Genomic DNA, 23631 nt, shown 5'->3' on the forward strand with positions numbered 1-23631 from the left:
CTTCCCATCCTTCTCAGAAGGAGAGGGATTATAATTAACAAAATGTTTAGCAGCAACTCTGTTTACTTAAGCAATTAATGCTAGGTCAGGCTTGGGATTAGTGCATAAAAACAAACTGAGGAACTACAACCAATCTACATTTTAGGGGTAGCAGACTGACTGTCAGTGAAACTGTAGGATGTGACAAAACAACCTCCAAAGCAGACAGACCTTGAGGGATAAGTGACAGTTCTGGAAATTCCAGTTGTAAAAAAACATTTTTTGAGGTACTAAAAAATCTTAAGTTTTCACACTGAAAAAAAAATGATTCACAGGGAGAATCAGATGTCACACACACTCATCAGAACCTGAATCACAAACCCGAGGAGAAAAAAATGCACATGTCTCTTCACATCCTACAGGTTCAACCTCTTGAACCTCTTCAGTGAAAGAGGAATCCCATTTTCTCTTACCAGAAACAGCTTTATAAGAAGGTTTAAGAGCCAGGCCTAGTAGTGTACTCCTATCCAGTGCAAATTGACAAAGGAGAAGACAAATGTTTAGTTTTGTATTTCTTTCTGACAAGAATCTCCCAAGACTGACAAAAGTGGGTCAATTTGCCCACTAAGTGGACTCCAAAATTCAGAGAGGACATGTCTAACCCTCGGTGCATGGTAGCTGTAAGGATTACACCAGAGGGATACACAGAAAAGATGAGTGGTTCGAGAAACAAGATTTGGCCATGACAGAGTAATCCACCTGGAGCTGAAGCAAATTATCAGCCTGCTGTGGTGATTTAAAGGTTGCTTAACAATCTTTCTTTTTGTAGCTGAAAGAAGGTCAAACCGAGGGACCGGTACATTGTTCAATAGTCCAAAGGACCCCTCCCCCCTGCAAAAAAGGTACCTGCATATTATCGCAACCATTTTCCTGACATAAGAAGTGGCTGATTTACAAGCCCTTCTCCTGCCGATACTCGTAAGTGTAATTAAATCACACACACACACACACACACACACACACACACACACACACACACACACACACACACACACACACACACACACACACACACACACACACACACACACACACACACACACACACACACACACACACCCATAATAGCACACATCCGCACTTATAACTGTGGGATTTTCAAAGTTTCTGTCATTGATGGCTTAGGCTGGCTAGGTTTCAGATTACCAACTTTGCAGATCACATTCTTTCACACTTCCCCTCCATCAAGCTGGTTTACAAATGGGATTGCATCCTGTCTTACCTGGTGTAAATGATGATGATGATGATGATTATTATTATTATTATCCTTATCATTATTAATATTTCTGCTGTTTACTGCTTATTAACCAGGCAACAGCAGTAGTGACAGTAACCATTTTTGTGTGCATGTCTTATGTGCGTGTTTCGCTAAGCAACGTTATATTTCCCATAATGGTTTCTGTCCTGGCATGACATGACAATCAAATAAACTCTTATTTTTCTATGTCATACGCTGTCCTACTGAGCTTCACACCGTTATGTTTTTTTTTTTTACACTGTCTGTGACTTCTTGGATTTTCCAAAAGAATCTTTTGCTGAACAACAGTGTAATTATAACACATGCTTACTTGTAATGCACAGTAAACAGGAAGAGTAATTTTTTTCCATTATTTCTGTTCCTGCTACCTAACCAAGGTGATACAACAGTGATTAGGACTTTAAACACCCCTTTTCAGTAATACATACACTCGTTTCCCGACAACAGCCACAATTATGCCTGCTTAAAAACCTGGTTGCAATAATAAGCAAGTACCAAAAAACACAATAAAGAACACTTTAAACACTTACCCCAGCCCCAAAAAGTAAAACAGCAGCTTCCCACAGCAGAAGTCATTTTAAACAACTTTTCTCCACAAAAGTAAAAAAGTGTGCACCTACTTATAGGTACATAAAAGTCAAGAGACAGTCAACAAAAAATTGTTTCCTAGCTTAAAAGTAATTATTTTACAAAAAAAAATAAGTTTTGTTTAACAAAAAGTACAATGAAAGGTTTTCTCCTCTGACAGGAGCTTATCTATTCAGTAATGGAACAGCATTAGCCAACCATTGATCTTCAAGAGCCTGCAGAGGTAAGCTCTTCTTGGTGGCAGTAAAGCATTAAACAGCCTGGCACCCAAACCTGAATTCTAGTTCGCTCAGCTCAAGATGATTAATGGTTTGAGTATGTGAAAGGTGCCCCAGAAGCTTTGGAAGCTGGATGGCTGTTATATCCTATACAAGATCTAACCCATATAGCTTAGGCTACTGCAGCAGTGATTATAATGACGAACATCAGCTGTTGCCATGTCTCTCAGTAAAGGTGGTCTCTCTACTACATGTCTATTAGTCTCACTGACATTATCTGTAAGGCTATGTAACACATTATAGTTGAACAAATAAACATATGTGAAATTATATCCCTGGATATACAACAGTTTAGCTTTGTAAAAGACAGACAATGCCTGTTCAACTTGGCAGAGTTTTTCAAAACAGTGCCTTCCTTCACAATCCAATGTGAGAGGTGACTTTCACTCCTCACTAATCTAAGTCAGGTTGGTGCCAAGTGGACCATTAGGCCACTTTGTGGGCAGAGTGGCAAGAACAGAATGTGGCTGAAAGCTGGCCACTGACTTCCTCATCCTTTTATATTGCTCTGTCACCATTCTGGTATCACATAAGGAACCCTTATGCTAGTACATGCATTGGGAACCTTCAACTGCACCAGCTTCTGACAGATGAGGCAGACCTGGAGTTTCTCCTTCCTTTATCACCTGGTGATTGGGATGAAGTACTGGTACTTGTGGCACTATATGATATATTCCCTCTCTCCTATGCAAAACAGACTTTGCTAGAGTGAGTCTTTCCGCAGACATGGCAACTGCAGAATAACTGAAATGACTCGGCTCCTTAGGCATCAAGAAAGGAAGTCTTCTCTGAATTAAAATAAAAACCTCAACTTTCTGAGCTGTATAAAACACTGAGGGAGTGTAGAGGCAAATGTACATTAATCAAGGCAACATGGGATGCCACATTATACACAATCCAGAAGTACAAGTAACCTCTACATAATGTAAGGATAACAAATACTTTGCCAAACCGGAGACAGCAAAAGAGGACATTCCAACATTTACTTAGTGAAGAAGGTATACAATGTCAAGTCAGTAAACATATTGCTTGCTGAACATATACATATAGGTCCCTATCAGTTGATTGAGTTTTTAGAAACAAACTCAATATGGTCGAGACCATATGACTGAGTTTTTGAAAATTGGAAGGTTTTGAATGGAGATTTTCGGTACAGCGAGGATCAGGAAATTTACCATTTTCCTCACTGTAGTGCAATCTCGGAGTTGGTATATATAATTTGCAGGAAGTGTAGGGAGTGCAGGGGGGCTTGCTCCCCCTAAAAAATGTATAAAAAGGTAGATTTTTTTTTTATGTTTTCAGAAACTCAATCATATGGTCTCTCTGATATTTTTTTCGAGTTTCTGAAAAGTCGATTATCTGACATAGACGTGTGTGTGTGTGTGTGTGTGTGTGTGTGTGTGTGTGTGTGTGACCGTGCCTATCCATCTATAAAACAAATCAAAGAGTAAAAACATCACACAGACAGGCCATTCGTAAAATCTGAATCACTTGCATATATCCCATGAGCCTCCACTACAGAAGGTTTAACTCAACAGCAGTATAACACCTATGTGGTGTGGGATGTCACACTTCTAGCAATCTACACACATCTTTGCATTCCACAGCATTTCCTGAAAAATCAACTTATTTATTTATTTAACATTTGTTTACCGGGATGGTCCGATTGGACAACAATGACCATTTTCAGCAGAGTCCCGAGGAGAAAAGCTCCAGCAATGTATATTTTTACTGATACATGTCAAGTACAACAAAAACAGTTTATTATACAGCTATATACATATGCACTTACAGTCTAGCAGAGATCACTAAAGCAATTTATATACATAGGAGATTAATCAACAGAAATATACATGAGAGATGTGAACAATATATAAGTAAAGGACAAATACAGTACATATCTTAGAGATTTTCTTAAGCCTCTACAGTACATTTAGTATGTCATCTAACAGAATACAGTTTACAACTAAGAGGAAGACAAAGGGATCTAGATAAAGGAGAAGGAGGATACAGGAGTTACAGAGTGGACAGACGTGTAGTTAGAGGTTCTATCTGAGTGAAGAAAAGTTATCCAAGGTTAGTACATGAGCAAAGCCAGGTAGTTGTTAGATGATCTTTTAGTAATTTCTTAAAGTTAGTGATGCTGGAGGTGGATCTAATATTGATGAGTAGGGAGTTTCAGATTCTGGCGATACTGTTGGAGTATAGTGAGTCACCAGCATTATTGCTACTTTTAGTGATGTTTATTAGGTTTTTGTTACTGGAGTGCAGGGTTCGGGTATTGGAATAGTGAGTAAGTAGGCCTTTGAGAGCGGGTGTTTTTTCAGGTTGGTTGAGTACTTGGTGGGCTGGTTAAAATTAGTAGGTTGGGGAATTCTACATATAAGAGTTCTTTGAAAGTGTGACAGTGATAGGATCTGCAGCAGGTATCTGCAAGCGAACTTTGCTGTTTTATTATAGCAATTATCTAGTTTGTTTATGTTACGTTTTGTTGAGGTTGATACAGATGGGAGATGCATATAGGAGTGTAGAGAGAAGGTGGGTTCTGGCAATGGAAATTTTGGATTTGTCGGTGAGGAAATGTTTGCTCCTGTACAGGCTACCCATTTTTTGTGGACTTTTTTGTTTGATTTAACATGATAAGCATAATGCAAATGTAAATATTTTATGAACAACAAAGGACTACTCAAACTACACAAACAGAAAAGTTATCAGTATTATTTTCAGTAATAGCAGTGCATTCATAGTCTTTCCATAAATACTACAACATGTTATAATGCAGATAAAACCTAGAATTATATTTTTGCTAAACTTTCATAAACTGTCATATCTTAGAAACTGTACAATGTAGATATACATTGACAGAACACTTGCTAATCAGACACGGGCTTTCACACGACAGCAAGAAATTTCTCTCCGACTGCATGTTTATGGGGATATTTAAAAAATATGAAAACATATGCATATTTGTATAATTATGAATGTAAATAATATATTCGTAGATAATACAGAATATCTCTCAAGATGTTCAACTTACAAATATCATTGACAGTTTTCTTTTACAATTGGCTAAGTTTCTGGTGTCATTCGAAGGGGATCCAGTATCTGTCTGCTTGGGATGACATGACTGACAGACCTCAGTGCTTTACTAGAAATGGCCTGCATCTGTCATCCCCAGGTTTCCGGGTACTGGCTACGGCTCTTACCACCCCTATAGTGCCTTTTTAGGCGGTGTTCCAAAGAGCAAATCACCACTGTAACAGCTATAAATAAATGCAATCTAAGGGTCATACTGCTCAATGCCACAAGTCTAAATTTCAAGACGCACTCACTCGAAGCACACCTCAAAATGGAGCACATCGACATTTGTGCTGTAACGGAGGCCTGGTTTAAAGCAGCAGAAAGCATTCCTGCACTACCAGGCTATAACTCATTCCACACCTTTTGGCCCCGAAATATGGACCGAAGCTCTAAAGGCGGTGGTGTCTCCATATTCATAAATGATATGCACATCTCCAGACTAATAGCCCAGCATAATGCATCTGAGATACTTCAGGTACAACTAACATTGGGTTAGACTGTGATCCAGGTCATAGCCTGTTATAGGTCCCCAACCACGTCCCTAGACTCTCATTCCACGTTCCTAAGCACCCTGGAATCTAACAAGGTCCAACCCAACACTCTAATACTAGGAACCTTCAACTACCCATCCATCATCTGAGAAAACTACTCAACCATCAATGCACTGGGCCAACGCTTCCTGGAATTCATCAATTCCAATGCCCTGGACCAGCTCATTCTTACCCCCACTAGAGGAAGCAATATCCTTGACCTGGTTATTACTAACATGGGAAACCGTTGCTCTACACCAATAGTCAATTCTTCCCTGGTTAGATCCAACCACAAACTAATCACCATGGAAGTCCACATCTCACCCACACCCCCTGCAAAGGTATCCACCATGAAAAACTTCTCCAAAGCTGACTTTGGGCTCCTAAAAACAGAGATGGCTAACTTCACGGCACCCATACCAATGGAAAATAGATGCATGACTGCTGAATCATACACCAATGCACTGCACGAACATGTACATAAATGTATGGAACTAGCCATACCAAACAGAACCAAGATGCTGTCCTCCAAAAAAAGGAAGCCAATCTGTTGGTCCCCTGCTATTAATAAAATATCTACAAAAGAAAGAAGAAACTGTTGCAGAAAAAGGAGAAGTCCCAAGACTGGAAAAATTCCCTTATTAGTCTCAACAAAAAGATGAGATCCCTCATCAAAACCTCCAAAGTCAGCTATGAAGGCAGAATTGCAGCAGACACTAAAAACAACCACAAAGCCTTCTTTAGTTATATCAAGAATCTCCATGTCAATAGCCAGATTTGCTCTGAGTTACTGCACAATGGTACCTCCTATACTGAGCCAACAGATATTGCCAACATACTGGCAGACAGATTCAGGGCCAACTTTACCCCTCTCTTCCCCCTAAAGGACCAATCTCAATACCGGAAGAATGGCAGGCACTCTGCATTACTGTAGTACAGGTTAAAGCTGCATTGTCTAAGCCCAAGAATACAGCTTCAATGGGACCCGACAATATCCCTAGCTATGTTCTACATGAATTACAAAGTGAACTGGCACCACATCTGTTCACTCACAGCCTCACCTCAGGCTTTGTCCCTACCGAATGGTGCACTGCTACAGTCATCCCTCTCCATGAAGAAGGAGTGACTACAGACCCTGGAAATTACCGCCCCATTAGCCTGACAAGTCCGATATGTAAGGCTATGGAGTGCATCATCACGGACCTAAATAACAGGGATATATGGAATCTTCATACTCTAGAGTCCACGCAATTTGGTTAAGTGAAAGGTAGATCATGCCTGCTCAACCTAGTTGACTTCTTTGAGTCAGTCACCAGAGCGGTGGATGAAGGTAAGGCAGTTCATATAGCCTACCTTGATCTGGCCAAGGCCTTTGATACCATTCCTCACTCAGGAATTATTGATAAACTCACCAAACTAGGCATCAACACCTATATCGTTAGGTGGGCTGCAAACTGGCTCACAGATAGAACACACAGTGTAAAAGTAGCGGACTCCAAGTCAGACGGCCAACCAGTCACGAGTGGAGTCCCACATGGATCGGTTCTGGGTCCTCTCCTGTTTAGCATCTACTTCTCAGAAGTCCAGGCCAACATAGAGGGACTCTGGCTGACCAAATTCACAGATGACTGCAAGCTGGGAGCCATTATTAACTCCCCAAGTAATGCAGACATCCTACAGAAAGGCCTCACTGAGACCAATGACTGGTGTTGAAACCATGGCCTTAAGCTTAATGCCAAAAAAATGCGTTATCCCCCTTGGAAAAAACTCAGTTCCCCAATAATTACCACATCGATGGGAGCCCACTGAACACCGAAGGCGTTATAAGAGATCTGGGGACACAGGTTGACAGCAACCTCTCCTTCGACCACCACATTGCCACTGTTGTCAGAAAGTCCTTCTATGTGGCACATCTCATTACCAAGGGTTTTGCATCCAGGAAGAAAGAGGTAATCATTTCTCTCTACTCTTCCATCATTAGACCTATCATAGAGTATAATGCCCCATTTGGCATGTACTTCACTAGACACCTGCAACAGCTGGAGAGGCCACTAAAGTACCTCATGAAGAGGATCCTAGGCTTTAAACACATGTCCTACATGGATAGACTCAAATAACTCCAGCTGTTCTCAGGCTCAAATCGTCTAAGAGACGATCTCTGCTTGACTTACAAAGCCATGTCTGACCCAGCTCGGTTAGAAATGCTACATCTAAAGAAATCCCAATTGCTTTGCACCACATGCTCCAGAGCCTCAAACTCCTTACCACAAACAACAGAACATGCTGGAGGGACAGGTTCATAACTAAGAGACTGCACATATGCTCTGGAACAGACTTCACATACATGTCAAGCACAGGACTTCACTAGCCCTCGTCAAGAGAAATCTTGAGTGGATGGGAAATAGAAAGTTCACTCCGAGGATCATGCCAGTGGCTCTACTTGATAGAGGCACTGGGAACTAACAACGGGTGGCACAATGCCAGGGCACTTCCATGGACTAGGCTTGTAAAGGCCCTAGGGCCATTAGCCTATTACACACCTATGAACATCTACGGTTTATCTATTGCCATGTAATAGTTTATTAAGTCACACATGCATAATATATATGTGTGTGAATACATACACACACATACACAAACACACGCACATACACAGATATATATATTAGGACAATCTGGGGTGTGATGCTATGATATTTGCATTGTAGGATTAACTTTGAGGGGGCAAGTTTTGTGATGAACACCAAAGCCACAAGTCTGAAAAAAGAGTTCCCAAATCCTACAGCAGATACTTCATGCATCACACAGCTCAGACCACTACATATTCTACTAAATCACTTTTTATATTTTACTTAGTTCGTATTACAATGACCCAATCATTTCAATGAGATGCAGTAATTTCATAATCTGCATAGCTGGCATTCTGAATAGGTCTCCTACTATGCATAGGATTTCTTCTGCGCTACTGCAATAAAGGATTTTTGACTGGAAACAGACTGTCGACCCTGCATGGATTACTTCTGAATACCTACTAAAGTTAATAATTCTGTAAAATATTAATATTTCAGAATAAGTTTTCATTTTTATTTGTCTTAGGACATTTTTAAGTTCACTACTTCTACCATTTTCTTTTTTTTTCTTTTTAATGTATAGTGATTAACTAGACATAAAGGAACCGAAAAACGTCCATACAGAGAAATTTCTTACACTGTTTTGTTTCTACTATTTTAAATACTTCTAGAATAGCTATGTGTTACAGTAGTGAGGCCTATGTTAATTGCTAGAATTTTTTTAAGTTTAATGTTACTTTTATATACTGAGGCCCAGTATGATACCATTTGCTAAATGACTATAGTTATTTTTCTTCAATTTTTATAACCTAATAAAAAACTGCATTCTATTTTGTTAAATTACATTTCTAGGTATCTGTTTGATTTTTTTGTGAGGTATGATGTACTTTTTTTAAAATCCGGTGTGCATTTTTATTTATTAGTGTGAATACGGAGGAGTTACTCTCACTGATGGAAGTGACTGTGTGCTCCATGATATACACACGCACACACACACACACACACACACACACACACACACACACACACACACACACACACACACACACACAAAACAGTGACAAGTACTTGATGCCATTCACAGTATGAGAGATAATACGCACGCAACACACATGCACACATATAAGTATATGATCCTGGACAAACAAGTCCTATAAAGGAAGAAGCAAGGGCAGATGCAAAATGATATGGTTTAAAAATATGCACACAAGACTTGATATGACCACTGTTAGCACCGATGCTGGTAACCACGTAGTAAAGTAGAATCCAGGGAAAGCTAAGGTAGAAAGTAGTGAGCTAAGATGTAAAGAAGGCAATAGCAGTGAATTAAAATGGAAAGTTAAGTTCCATGAAAAAAAAAAGATTTTTGCTAGAGATCAGTATTTATGTTACAGCTGACACAGAAATGTTGGATGGGTTACAACTGCAAACAAAACTGAATGTAAAATTGTTCAGACAGCAGGAGATTTACGTTATTGGGGGATTTACTTACATTTCCTTAATTTCTTTTACGTGACTAAACAATTGTGATCTAAAGGTCTCAACATCAGTAACCAAGCTTCCCTCAGTGGGCAGGATATCCCACAGTTTTGGGCCAGTGGGAGAATAAAACGGCACAATGATTCTTTTTTTAGATTCATTTACTGGCACCTGTCGTAATACATCCATCAGCATGAAATCAAAGAAAGTACTTTACTAAGCTGCACATTAGTTTGTGAGCTAAAGAAAAATGATCAAGTTGCTACAGCCTAAACAGATAGCTCACTACCCTCTCTAATGAATAGTTTACTTTTCAGAACATGTTACAACGATGCTATGAAAATGACAACTATAAAATGAGTTCAGCATGCTGTACCTGATACAGGACCTGCAAATAGTAAGTCTCTGCTCATGTATTCAGAAGAATACTCAATATGTGGCAAAAAAATTCCATTCATTGTAAGCATTTTTCACTCTGTCACAGCACCAAAATACTGTAAATATTCTAAGTGTACCATACCACATACTGCTTTATATATACATATACATTATATATATATAAATATATATCTATATATATATATATATACATATATATATATATATATATATACATACACACACATACACACACACACTGTGAGCCTGTGACTGGTATGGTAAGACCAGATCTGTACACTGGCTAACAAATTTTAAACGAATAAATACCTTTCTCAATGTCTAATTTTGTTAACATATTATTTTGCTTAAGAATTTCATCATCTAAGCACAATACTAAATAAGTTATCGTGAGGATTTGTGCAGGTTTTCCAAGGAACAGCAATGAATCTAGTCACATACTCTGACATTTAAAACAATATACATTTCAAGTGGCTCACATGGTTGATCATTTAGTCATGAATGTTTTGTTCCAACTTCAATGCCCTGAATAGGTCTTTATCTTTTATATCAAATGAATAATTGTAACAGATCTTGCAAATGTGTAGTGCATACTTTATGATCAGATGCAGCTGATCTGTACACAACCAAGTTGCCTGCATACTGTATGGGTTGTAGATGAAGGACATCTGTTACGACAGAGTTCAAGAATAGTGAAAATAATTAAATTCCTATAACAGAAATGGTAGTTATGTACTTACCATAAAGATGGATCCTTTCATCAATGTCCCTCTGATACAACTGTTGGGTTTTCCAGACGTTTCTTGGATCCAGTCTGGCAAACGAGTGCTCCAGCCTTGAGCTCCTTTAATTTTTATCCCTCCCATAATGCACTTTTCCTCTCACTTCCTCAGACTGAGTATTCTTGACTAGAACCAAAGGAACTGGTTCACATGAAGAAGAATAGACAGGAATGAAGATAAGCAAAACTGTCTCCCAGGTCCTCCAGTATGACATGTTGGACAGGGGAGGCCCGTCACATCAGACAGAAATGATCACACATTGCCATACTCTTGCTGCTTCTTGCAATAAGGGATGGGATCCTCTTCCTCTCTGCTTGCTGATATACTAAACAGTTATGTTGCCAGTTTGGAGAGAAATTACCCCTGAAGGTAAGTAGTCCTGTAGTCCCTGCAATGACAGGAGAACCTCTTTCACATCCAAGATACTGATGTGAAGGCTGCCCACCTGTTGATTCCAAAGACCTTGGATAGCCCTCTCTTGAATGCCCCCTCCCCCACCTGAGAAAAGAGGCATCCATTGTTACCACTCGTGCTGGAGACAGCATTGCAAAGAGTCTTCCTGACAGAATGAAGGGGGAAGTCAGCCACCATTGTACATGAACTCTGCACTGTGTAAGTATTACTAGGTCAGAAGAATGGTTCAAAGCATGTGACCACTGTGCTCTAGGAAACCACTGAAGAATTCTCATGTGGAACCTGGTGAACTGAACCATAAGAATGGAGGATGCCATGACACTTAATACAGAGATAACTATAACTGCTGGTGGAGAATTGAAATGAAGAGGAGTTTGAATAGAGTTCTTTAATACTTCAAGTCTCCCCAGCAGAAGGGATACAATGCATCTTGTGTCCAGGCGGCATCCTCTGAACTGAATAGTTTGGGTTAGCTGCAGATTTGAATTTTCATAGTTCATGGAAATGTTGAGAGACAGACAAAGCTGCAGGAAGTAATCTCTAGCTTCAAGCACAAGTCTCTCATTGTGGCTCAAGAAGACAGTCATCTATGTATGGAAACATATAAATCCCTTTGAGTCACAGATACGCTGCAACTACAGCCATGCACTTGGTGTACACCCAAGTGGTTGTGGTCAGACCAAAGGCAGGACCATGGAACTAAAAATAACTGGCAACTAGACAGACGTGCAGGTATCTTCTGTAAGTTTAGGTTATTTTGATATGAAGGTAAGCATCCTGAAGATCTAATTCCCTGCTTGAAGACGAGGCACAGAAAACATTCTGAACAGAGTCTTTGTTACAAATGTGGTTAAGCTACTGATATCCAAAACTGGCATGAAGTCCTTGTCTTTCTCTGGAACCAAAAAGAATCTTGAAGAATAATCCGACTCTCTCTGATCTGGTAGGACCTCCTGGAGGAATCTTTTTCCCAGAAGTGACAGAATTTCTCTTTTGGCCATTTTTTGTTGATGGGGTGGAACATCTGGAAACGATAAGCATAAAGGGGGTGGCAAAAGTGAAAACAAAACTGCATTGCCTCTGGATATCATCCCTCTTACCCAAGAGTCCTGAGTGATGGCTATCCATGCAGGGAGGGGGACAGATGGATAGTCCTCTAGGTACAGTTAGGTTTCCTGTAAGGAAAAGGAACTACAATATTCCTGGTTCTGCAGACTTCCTTGATCTCAGGGTATGCACAAGGGCTGCCTCTGCCACAACTACCCATTTCAGGTTTGGAATCACAGGGCTGATGCTGAATTTTTCTAAACCACAGAGACTTGGACCCCCATCTGGTTCCTGATGTAAGATCTCTGTGGGTTGCCATATCATTTTTACTTATATACCAAAAAGGGATAATCCATCATATGGGGCATTAGTAAAGGATACCTTAAAGTTGTCACAAAGGCAAAGCCAGGCATGATGCCTCAAAGCAATGCCTGAGCCTGTGGCATGGGCTATTCTATTGATTGCACTATGCATAAGCTGCACAAAGAGGTTTGCAGTGGTCAACATAGTGTCCAATGTAGTCTCTGTTTTCTAGAATCTTGTGCTGGCAGCTTCTTCAATAAGATTAAAGTCGGTTCTGCTAGAATCCTTTAAAGAGATTCATTTGTGCAGCGTAGTTAAAGGCCCTGAGATCAAAGGTGTCTGAAACATACGCCTGTTTCCCTGTCCTGTCCAATGCCTAAGATTCTTTGTTGTACAGATGGACAGTGGCTGCATCTTTTGTCAGCTCTTTCTTGGTCACAGCAGCCACAACAACAGTGTCAACCTTAGGATTGTTGGACCAAAAGTGTCTATCTTTCAGGAGATCTCGATATTTTATCAGTTTTGCAAGGAACATACTTCAAAGAATCTATCTCTTGCCGTGCCCTCCTGGTGGCTAAATAAATAAGGCAGATGGCAGCAGGACCCACTCAAGAAGTAGTGGATGCCAAGAGGTAGGCCACAAAAATAAACATTTTGTTCTGAGAGGGTGGGTATGTCAACCAAGAACCTCTCCCCTGATACATTAACTCCAAGATTTCACCAAAAGTGGTGTCCATTGTTGGGAACTGGGGGGAACCCTCTCACTTATCCGAGTCAGCATCTGATGTCATAGACTTCATATGGTGAGTCAAAATGCATCCTCTTACATGTCCTCTTTCTTGGAATGTCATGTGGGGGATGAGTCTGGCTCCGGAAAAGACTCCAATTGCACTAGTACAGATTTCTTCAGATCATTTCCTCGGCTCTGACCCTGGCATGCATAGAGTGGATGAGGAACAGAAAAGTGGGTGTCCTGTAATGGAACAGATCCCAAAGAAACCTGCAAATCTGTTCTCTGAGGATCAGCTACAATCCTCCCCATAAGCTTGAAAGCAAATCCTGCATCTTTCTTATCACAGGCCCTCCAATCAACTGTCTGTACCACTTTTTTGAAGAAGGAAGTGGGCGGCACCAAAGAAGGCAATCACAAGATTGGCAAACAGGCTTTGAGATGGGGATCAGTGCCAACATCTTGAAGGCTTAGGTCTCTGACAATGAAAAGGGGGTCATATGAGATGGCGCTGAAGATAGTGCTGAAGCACTGGTCTTGAGATACACTGGACTCCAAAGTCCTCAGTATCACGTATGTCAAATCCAGAATTCCAGAAGACGAAATGAAGAACTAATCACCCCTAAGGAAGTAGGCTCACAAAGGTGAGATAGCTCCAAGGTCACTGGAGCCAAAATATGGAGCAATGAAGGAGCTAATATGGGGTAAAGAAGATCCAGTCCATTCATCCCTTGAAACAGAGACCGATGAGAGGACACCCATCTTAATCTGGGCCTTCAAGAAAGCCCTCAGATGCATTCCCAATCCACATATAAAGAACTTCAGAAGGACCTGAAACTGTGTAAAGATGAAGTACTCCAGAAGGACCTGAAACTGTGCAAAGATGAAGTAGATTGCTTAGTGAAAAGAAAGGAGAAGAGTTCCCACTCTGAGAAAGTCCTACTTAATTAACAATTTGGGGATCTACTTGGTATCACTCTGAAACTGGTGGAGATGAAGAAAGGGTATTGGCAGGTGTTAATGAAAAAGATGACTCCAACAATGATATCATTGGATCTGACTAAATGGTTCCTCAGGTCTTTTTTTTTTTTTTGGTGGATCTTTATCCTTTTCATCACATTTAGACTCATGTTTGTCTTTTCTTTTTTTTTTTTTTTTAGAATGGTCTTCCTCAGGGTCAAGAGGCAGAAAACCCCAAAGGATTAACTTATTTGTTTAATTTGATAAGGCACTCTGACTGAAGGACTTCCAAATCATACAATCTTGCAATAAATGATCCACCTCCAGACACACAACTTGTGTGTCCTAACAGGGAAGTATTATGCCCACAGAATTTTTGAAGTATCTCCACCTTCTCCATCATGACTGTCAATAAAATAGAACAGGCTAACCACAAAATTATACATAAAGTGAAGACAAACTCTTACCACTATAAGAAAGCATGATTTTTTTACATACACTATAGAAAAGGGAAAGCATCTGAAGGCCAGACATCAATGCAACAGAACAAAAGTTAAAAGAAGTTCTAAGAGTAATCAGACTAACAAGGTAGGAAATATTTTGTAGCAATCTACTAATACAAGTAATAATTTAACAGTTCCCTAATGTCACAAGATGGGTTGCCAACTGGCTCACTGAAAGAACCCACACATTGAAAGTAGCAGACTTCAAATCCGACTTCAGACCAGTGACAAGTGAAGTACCACAGGGTTCAGTCCTGGGTCCTCTCCTGTTTGCTATCTACTTCTCTGAAGTACAGGCTAACACAGGAGGTCTTTGGCTAACGAAGTTCGCAGATGACTGCAAACTAAGAGCCATAATTGAAACCCCTAATGATGTGGACATCCTACAAAAGGGCCTCACTTAGACAGATGCCTGGTGTCAAAGTCATGGCCTCAAGCTCAATGCCAAAAAGTACACTGTCATCTCCTTTGGTAAAATCTCTGTACCCATGAACTACCACATAGGTGGTAGTCTACTTAATACCGAAAGTATGATAAGAGACCTTGGGACACAGGTGGACAGTAGTCTCTCCTTTGATAATCACATCGCTACAGTAGTCAGGAAATCCTTCTACATGGCACACCTCACAAAGGTTTCTCATCCAGGAAAAAAAGAGGTCATTGTTCCCCTCTACTCATCACTCATTAGACCCATTATAGAGTACAACGCCTCATTTGGTATGTACCTTACAAGACATCTACAACAACTGGAAAGGCTGCAGAAATACCTCACAAAGACCAGCCTCAAACAGATGCCCTACGCAAAATACTCCAGCTTTACTCCGTCGCATATCGCCTACTCAGAGGCGATCTCTGCTCAACATACAAAGCTATGTCAAACCCAGAGCTGCTGGACATGCTCCACTTAAAGAAATCCCAGTTCCTCTGAGCTACACCCTCTAGGGACCTAAACCTTGTTACCAAAATAAACAGAACATGCTGGAGGGATAGATTCCTGTTCCAGAGACTTCCCATACTCTGGAACAAACTACCTATCTATATCAAACAAAGCTCCTCATTAGCACTCTTCAAGAAAAACCTTGATGATTGGATGGGAAATAGGAAATTCACCCCGGGGAATCACTTCTGTGGCTCTGCTCGACAAGGCACAGGAAAACAATTTTCTTGGGTGGAGAAAGCCAGGGTACCTTTTTGGCTAGGCTTATATAGGCCCTAGGGCCATTAACCTAGTACCTACCTATGAACAATCCAAAAATTAGACAAGAACTGTAAAGGTGGAGCATTTAACTTGTAGCCAGTGAGACCTGCATCTGCTCGAAAAGGGTGGCAAACAAAATCTGAGACAGTGAGGGGATCAAGTGCATTATAAGAGGGAAAAATTAATGGAGCTTGAGGCTGGAGCAGTAGTTTTGCCAGCTCAGATCTGGCAGGTGGCCCGAAGACCCAAAAGTCTGATTGGACAGATGGGATGAATAGAATCCATGTTGTATTCCTCAAGAACATCTGCAAGTGATGAAAGTGAGAAGCCAAGTTTAACCTGCAATGATCCTACTGTATGGTAACAAACCACAGGAAAGCACTTCAGACAAAACCAGACAAGACAAAATGACTCAGAACTGAAGGCTTTCATCAGGCCAATACACAAAATCCAGTAAGTGGACCTTGACCCGATACAGTAAAGACTGCATTGGTGAGCATCCACTTGACCAACACAATGCTTTTTCCCTTTGTGAATGCAGAATAGCACTGGATCAGTAGTTTATATTTGTGTAGAAACTCCAGCTTATGTGGACTTGAGTTTTTCTAGTATCTTTAGAAACAGCAATGAAATTGGACAAAAATCTAATGAAGACCAAGGAGATGTAACTTTAGCAATAGAATAATTAGAACATCTTTCCACACAAGTGAATACTGTACTGGTTGTCTCTTGTTTCTTGTATATTGACTGCCCTACTACATCATTTATTGTACCTAAGAGTGTCCTATTATACCTCTTTGCATTTAATGCATCCACTAATTGTACATCTGTGATATAGGTTCATAGGATGATACTTGGCTATTGGCCTGGGGGCCCTTATAAGCCTAGCCAAGAATTTTGCCCATGTTCCCACAAAGTCAGCACCTGTTTCACCTATCCAGCAGGGACACAGGTGGGATTGCAGGGGTGTGTTTTCTGTTTCCCATCCAGTCATCCGGCTTCCTCTTAAAGAGGGCTACAGAGATACTCCTCTTGACATGGAGAGGAAGTCTATTCCACAGATGGGGGAGTCTTTGGGACACAAATCTATCCTGCCAACAAGTTCTATTAATGTCAGAGGCCAGGTTGAGGCCTTGCGTGAGGGTTGCACAAGTGGAGTTTGACTTACAGATATGCAGCAACTCCATCAAGGCTGGGTCTGAGATGACCTTGTATGCCAGACACAGGTCACCTCTGAGCAGTCTGTACAACACTGAGTAGAGAGACAGGGCTTTTAACCTATCTGTATAGGACAGGTGTTTGAGACCCTGGATTTTCCTTGTCAGGAACCTCTGTGGTCTCTCCATCTGCTGCATGTGCTTGGCAAGGAACATGGCAAAGGGGGACTTGTACTCAATAATAGGTCTGAAAAGGAAGGCGTACAGGGATGTTATGATCTCCTTGTTCCTGGATGAAACACCCTTATACTTACGAGGTGGGCCATGAAGAAAGCCTTCTGTACAACGGAGGCAACCTGATGGTCAAAACTCAGGTTGCTATCGACCTGAGTGCCCAAGTCCCACACAACTGATTGCATACTTAGTACGTTGTTATTAATGTGATAATTAGTGAGGATGTCATTTTCCCCAAAGGGAATAATGATGCACTGCTTGGCATTCAGTTTGAGGCCATGATTCTGGTATCAGTCATTAGTTTGGGTAAGGCCCTCTTGGAGGATGTTCACATTACTAGAGGAATTTAAAACAGTGCCCAGCTTGCAGTCATCTGCAAACATGATCAGCCACAGACCACTGGTTCTGAATTGCACATCAGAAAAGTATATCCCAAACAGTAGAGGCCCCAAGACCAATCCTTGGGGTACACCTCTCATTACGGGTCTACTACTAGATGTGGCTTCTCCCATTTTGACTGAGTGGGTTTTATCAGTGAGCCAGTTCGCTACCTATCTGGTAACATGCAGGTTGATGCCTAGCTGGGAGAGTTTATTTATTATGCTCAAGTGGGGAATAGTGTTGAAGGCTTTGGCTAGGTTAAGATAGGCATGTGCACCGTCTTCCCCTCGTCCATGGCTTTGGTGACTGTTTCGAAGAAGCTGACCAAGTTTATCAGGCATGATCTCCCTTTGACTAAACCAAACTGTGTGGGGTCAAGCATTTGGAGGCTCCAATGTCCTTGTTTATAAGGTCCATAACGCGTTTCATGGCGTTGCAGATCAAGCTAGTTAGGCTGATGAGCCTTTAATAACCTGGGTTAGTGGACTCTCCACATTTGTGTACAGGGATGACAGTGGCTGTCCACCATTTAGCTAAGACGAAACTGGCGCTCAGGCTTTAGTTGAATAGTGTGCCTAATGGAGCTGAGAGCTCATGTCTGATTTCATGTAGGATGCAGCCAAGGATGTTGTTGGGTCCCATGGAGACTGTATTTTTTGCTTTTGAGAGGGCATTAAAGACCTGCTCCCTGGTGATGAGGGGTGGTGGGCAGGTGCTGGGGATGTTCTGGTTTACAGATGGGGAAACAGGGGAGTGACGTTTTCATTGAACCTTTTTAATATTGTAATTTAATCTGCTTTAATAACATGTTTATTGGAGCTTTTCTCCTTTGGCCTCTGCTGAAAATGGACATTTAGCCAGTCAGACTTTCCTGGTAAACAAATGTCAAATAAATAAATAAATATGACTTCAAAAATATGACTGAGTTGTGGAACTCAGTTATAATGGAAGGTTGGGCGAGAGGATCAGGGAATCCTCAGAAGAACTGATGATGGCTCCAAGTTTGAAATAACATGTGAATCTGGTCAACAAGAGACTCCTAACATCAGCTTGGATATAGGAAAAATAAATACCCACAGAAACTGACCCAATGAGGAGTCCTGGGGGAATTCCAATAGCAGTGAGCTTTTCAGAGGAGACAGTCTGCCCCATCGTGATTTGTTGGCCTCTCAGAAATCAACTTCATTGAAGGGGAACAACAAAACCAGTTCCCACTTCCACTATTAAACTACTTAAACTTAAACCAGGTAATAATGCAACAGACGACCTACCCACTGAATATCTTAGACTAGCAGCAGATATATTTGCATATCCTATCAATATACTCTAATAAATAGATCTATCCTTGAATCCTATGTCCCACATACCTGGAAAATGACTTTTATTCTACCACTCTACAAAGGTGGGAACCCTTCTGATTTACCGCCTAATTGCTAACCTTTCCCCATTTCAAAAATTCTGGAAAAGTATATTCAGTCTCAACTTCTGTACTCTCTCTCTGACAAACAAGTTATCTCACATACACAACATAGCTTCAGACCAGGTCACAGCACCACAACTGCCTTACTCTGTTTTATGGACACAATCAACAAAGAAAGGGACTCCAGCAAATATACTGCCTCCATATTTCTAGACCTTTCAAAAGCCTTTGACATTGTTTCACATCCTCTTCTTCTAAATAAACTCCATTAAACAGGTCTCTCCTCCTCCACCCTCTCTTGGTTCTCAAGCTACCTAGCTGATGGGCAACAGGCAGTAAAATGGAACTCCTCCCTCTCCTCTTATCTACCCAACCCAACCTCTGAACCTTAAGGTTCTATACTTGGCCCCCTACGTTTAAGTTTATTCATCAATAATCTACGCCTATCTTGCATCCATGGCTCACTCATTCAGCATGCGGACGACTACCATTATTTGCTCAGCAGTATCTATCCCCACTCTTAAAAACACAGCCTAGTTAGCATTTTCCACCACTGAAAACTGGTTGACCAAAAACAATTTACTACTACACCCCAAAAAAACAAAGCTACTAGTGTTTTCCCCTAAAAACATCCATATATACAAAGACCAACTCATCATACTCTCTCACAATAAAACACTTATTGAAATAGTCTCCCCACACAAAACAACTAAGGCTAATAATTGATGATCATTTCAAATTTGACTTACACATTCTCCACAACATAAAAAAAATGCACACCAAAAACTGGGCCTTCTTTATAGGCACAACCTTTTCCTCACTTCCACTACAAAGAAAACACTCACCACCACCTATTTTCTACCATCTCTTACTATCTAAATGGAAATGTGTTACAATAAAATTGCAAAGTTTGCAGCCAACTCTTCCTATTCCACCCACCACTGCCATGCCCTACAATCTCTTGAATGGCTTGAACTGCTCCATTATCTTTCCTCCATACAACTAACCACTACTCACAAGTTAGTTTATAAACCCTCTATATGCCCTTAACTCTCTTCAATATTCTCACACTACATACCAAAAAGATCTCTCAGATCAGAAAACCAGCAGCTTCTACAGGTTTATAAACCTAATCTACCAGCCTGTCAACTACTCTAGTCTTACTCTGTAGCTAGAAACTGGAATTCTCTCCCATTATATATTAGGTCTATTGAAAGCCATGCATGCTTTAAAATTTCCTTATACAAACACCTCTCTACCACATGGATTTGTAACTGTTCCAATGTGCCCACCCTTGCACATCATCTTCCTCAACCTCCATAACCCTACTCTCACCCCCTACATATTTTTGTTTTTTTCTTAAACTCATACTTTTGTAAACTGCAACTACGTAGTTACCAAGTCAGTATATTTTTCATAACTTTTACAAATCAATTTTCTCTCTATAGAATCTGAAACTTTGCATGAAATTGTTCTAGACTGTTAAATAGTCTGTGTACATATCAGCTTTCTTCACTTTAAGAAGCAAAAACTTTGTAAATAATTGTTCTACACTGTTAAGCATATAATTATCTAATGTTTATGTTTTTGGAGCATTAAGAAGCTAAAGCTTTCTTAAAAACTGCTCTACACTATGCATCTATAAAATGTCAAATGTTATATTTGTGGAGCTTTTCTCCCCGGGCCTCTAATGAAAACTGGCCAATTTTAGCCCAAAGGGCCATCTCGGTAACCAAATGTCAATCAATCAATAAATAAATAAAAAAATTATTAAGTGAAACTGAGCTACCCACAAAGAGAAATGTTAAAGACTTTCATCAGCAGTTTATGAATTTTAATATACACTTAAAAGCCAATTTGGCATGACACATTCTTTTGTTTACAAATGTTTTAAAGAGAAACCATTTAAAAATAATTTCATATTTACAACATACGATTCTGCTCAGGGTTGGATGTCAGCTCAAGTGTATGGATATTGAATAAGGAAACTATGTTCATATCACAAAACAAAAAATTATTCTTTCCTCATGGTACTTGTATTAGACATGACCAAATATATAAAGTGAGACATTTAAATCTAACGACCAAATATAGGAAAACAATACATCTTTTCAGTATTACATACTTAAATGTTTCTTACCCATCACTTTCTGAAGAGTAGACTACAGGTACTTTTTTGTCACCTTCTATATCCAGTTCCAGCTGTGCATTTTCTAAATTTCGTTCAAATGTGTCCACACTGCCAATATTGAACCACACATACTGGTGACAATTAGGGAAAACAAAAAAGTGAGCACAGTGAATTAAAACACAGATGAAATGTAAGCTAGATAGGTCATATTTTTTACAGAAATGTATAAACTTTTTCCTGTAGAAAAAAGCAGACTAATCTCCACTGGCATTTACGGATCTTATCTAAAGTGATTTTCAGTAAATAAACCATAATTTACAAAATGATAATCTGTTTGTTTATGCTGCTGCCATTATTAAAAAGTGGGGAACCAACTAAATTAATTAAATGTAAGACTTAATGTGTAAAGTCCACATTCAGATTAGTTAGGTTTACTACTTTTTCCTGTTGAATGTTATCAGTTATTACCTTAAATTTGTGATAATGAATAAGTAATACAAACATCTTTTCCTTAATGAGATAGAAGAAAGAATGACATAGAAAGAAAAACAATATTTCTTGTGGCTTCTCCTTGCCAAGTGCAATTTAGGGATTATCTTTCTGCTTCTGTGGATGATTATGTATTGTGAACTGTATGAATTGAAAAAACAACAAACATAAAACTACTGTTCAATCTTAGCCTTACTACAGGATATGTACCCAAAGAGTGGCGTACAGCAACAGTGGTCCCTCTCCACAAAGGTAGTGCCTCAACGGATCCTGGAAACTATCGCCCCATAAGCCTGACTAGCTTGGTCTGCAAAGCTATGGAAAGGATCATCATGGACCTCATAAATAAAGATATTGGGGACCTACAGACACTGGATCCTACCCAGTTTGGCTTTGTTAAGGGCAGATCCTGCCTCTTAAACCTGGTCGATTTCTTTGAAACAGTCACCAAGGCCATTGACGAGGGGAAGGTGGTCCACACAGCCTACCTAGACCTCGCAAAAGCCTTCGATACAATACCCCACTCGGGCATTATAGATAAGCTCACCAGCTTAAATATAAACCCCTATGTCACTAGATGGGTTGCAAACTGGCTCAAGGACAGAACCCACAGGGTTAGAATTGCTGGAGCCATGTCAGACTCCAAACCAGTTACAAATGACGTCCCACAAGGCTCAGTCCTGGGACCTCTCTTGTTCGGTATATATTTCTAGGTGGTACAGGCCAACACGGAAGGACTGTGGCTGACCAAGTTCGCAGATGACTGCAAACTGGGCGCCATAATCAACTCTCCAGCCAACACAAGCATCCTCCAAAATGGCCTCATAGAAGCAGACAACTGGTGCCAGAGCCATGGCCTCAAGCTAAACGCCAAAAAGTGTATAGTCATCCCCTCTGGCAAAAACAAAGTGCCCACAAATTACCACATAGGTGGTAATCCATTAAGTACAGAAGAAGTCATTACGGACCTGGGGACCCAAGTTGATAGCAATCTCTCATTTGACAACCACGTGGCCAAAGTGGTTAGAAAAACATTTTATATAGCCCACCTAATCATGAAGGGATTCACATCTAGATCAGGGGAGGTCATCGTGCCTCTTTACTCATCCCTCATAAGGCCCATAATTGAGTACAATGCCCCTTTTGGGATGTACCTTACCAGACACCTGCAGCAACTGGAAAGATCCCAAAAGTACCTCACCAAGAGGATCAAAGGGCTCAAACAGAAGCCATATGCTTCCCGGTTAAAGAAACTCCAGCTCTACTCAGTGGCATACCGCCTGCTCAGAGGCGATCTGTGTCTGACGTATAAAGCCATGTCCAACCCGGAATTAATGGACATGCTGCACCTCAGAAAATCCAAATCCCATCGAGCTATGCGCTCGAGAGACTTGAACCTCAGCACTGAAATAAATAAGACATGCTGGAGGGACAGATTCATAACCCAAAGGCTCCCTTCACTCTGGAATAAAATCCCAGTCAAGGTTAGGCAGAGTCCCACATTGACTCTCTTCAAGAGGAATCTTGATGAGTGGATGGGAGATCGTAGGTTTACCCCGGCTATCACTTCTGTGTCACTGTTAGACAGAGGCACAGTATACTAACCTCAAAAAAAGGCATAGCAAAATTAATTTAAAATGGGTGGCGAAAGCCAAACACA

The 23631-nt window shown here is 40.5% G+C and overlaps 1 protein-coding gene across 2 annotated transcripts in view; it reads right to left on the reverse strand.

Moving 5' to 3' along the window:
* AFG3L2 (AFG3 like matrix AAA peptidase subunit 2) overlaps positions 1–23631 on the reverse strand; it is a 1447137-nt gene that overhangs the window by 891651 nt on the left and 531855 nt on the right. For both annotated transcript variants that reach the window (XM_044067171.1, XM_044067172.1), the window contains one exon: positions 21492–21613. In XM_044067171.1, coding sequence (XP_043923106.1) covers positions 21492–21613 — 122 coding nt within the window. The remainder of the gene's footprint in view (positions 1–21491; positions 21614–23631) is intronic.

The sequence above is a fragment of the Protopterus annectens genome, chromosome 3.part1 (genome assembly GCF_019279795.1).
Source record: "Protopterus annectens isolate FY-2018-M chromosome 3.part1, PAN1.0, whole genome shotgun sequence".
NCBI classification, from domain to species: domain Eukaryota; kingdom Metazoa; phylum Chordata; order Ceratodontiformes; family Protopteridae; genus Protopterus; species Protopterus annectens.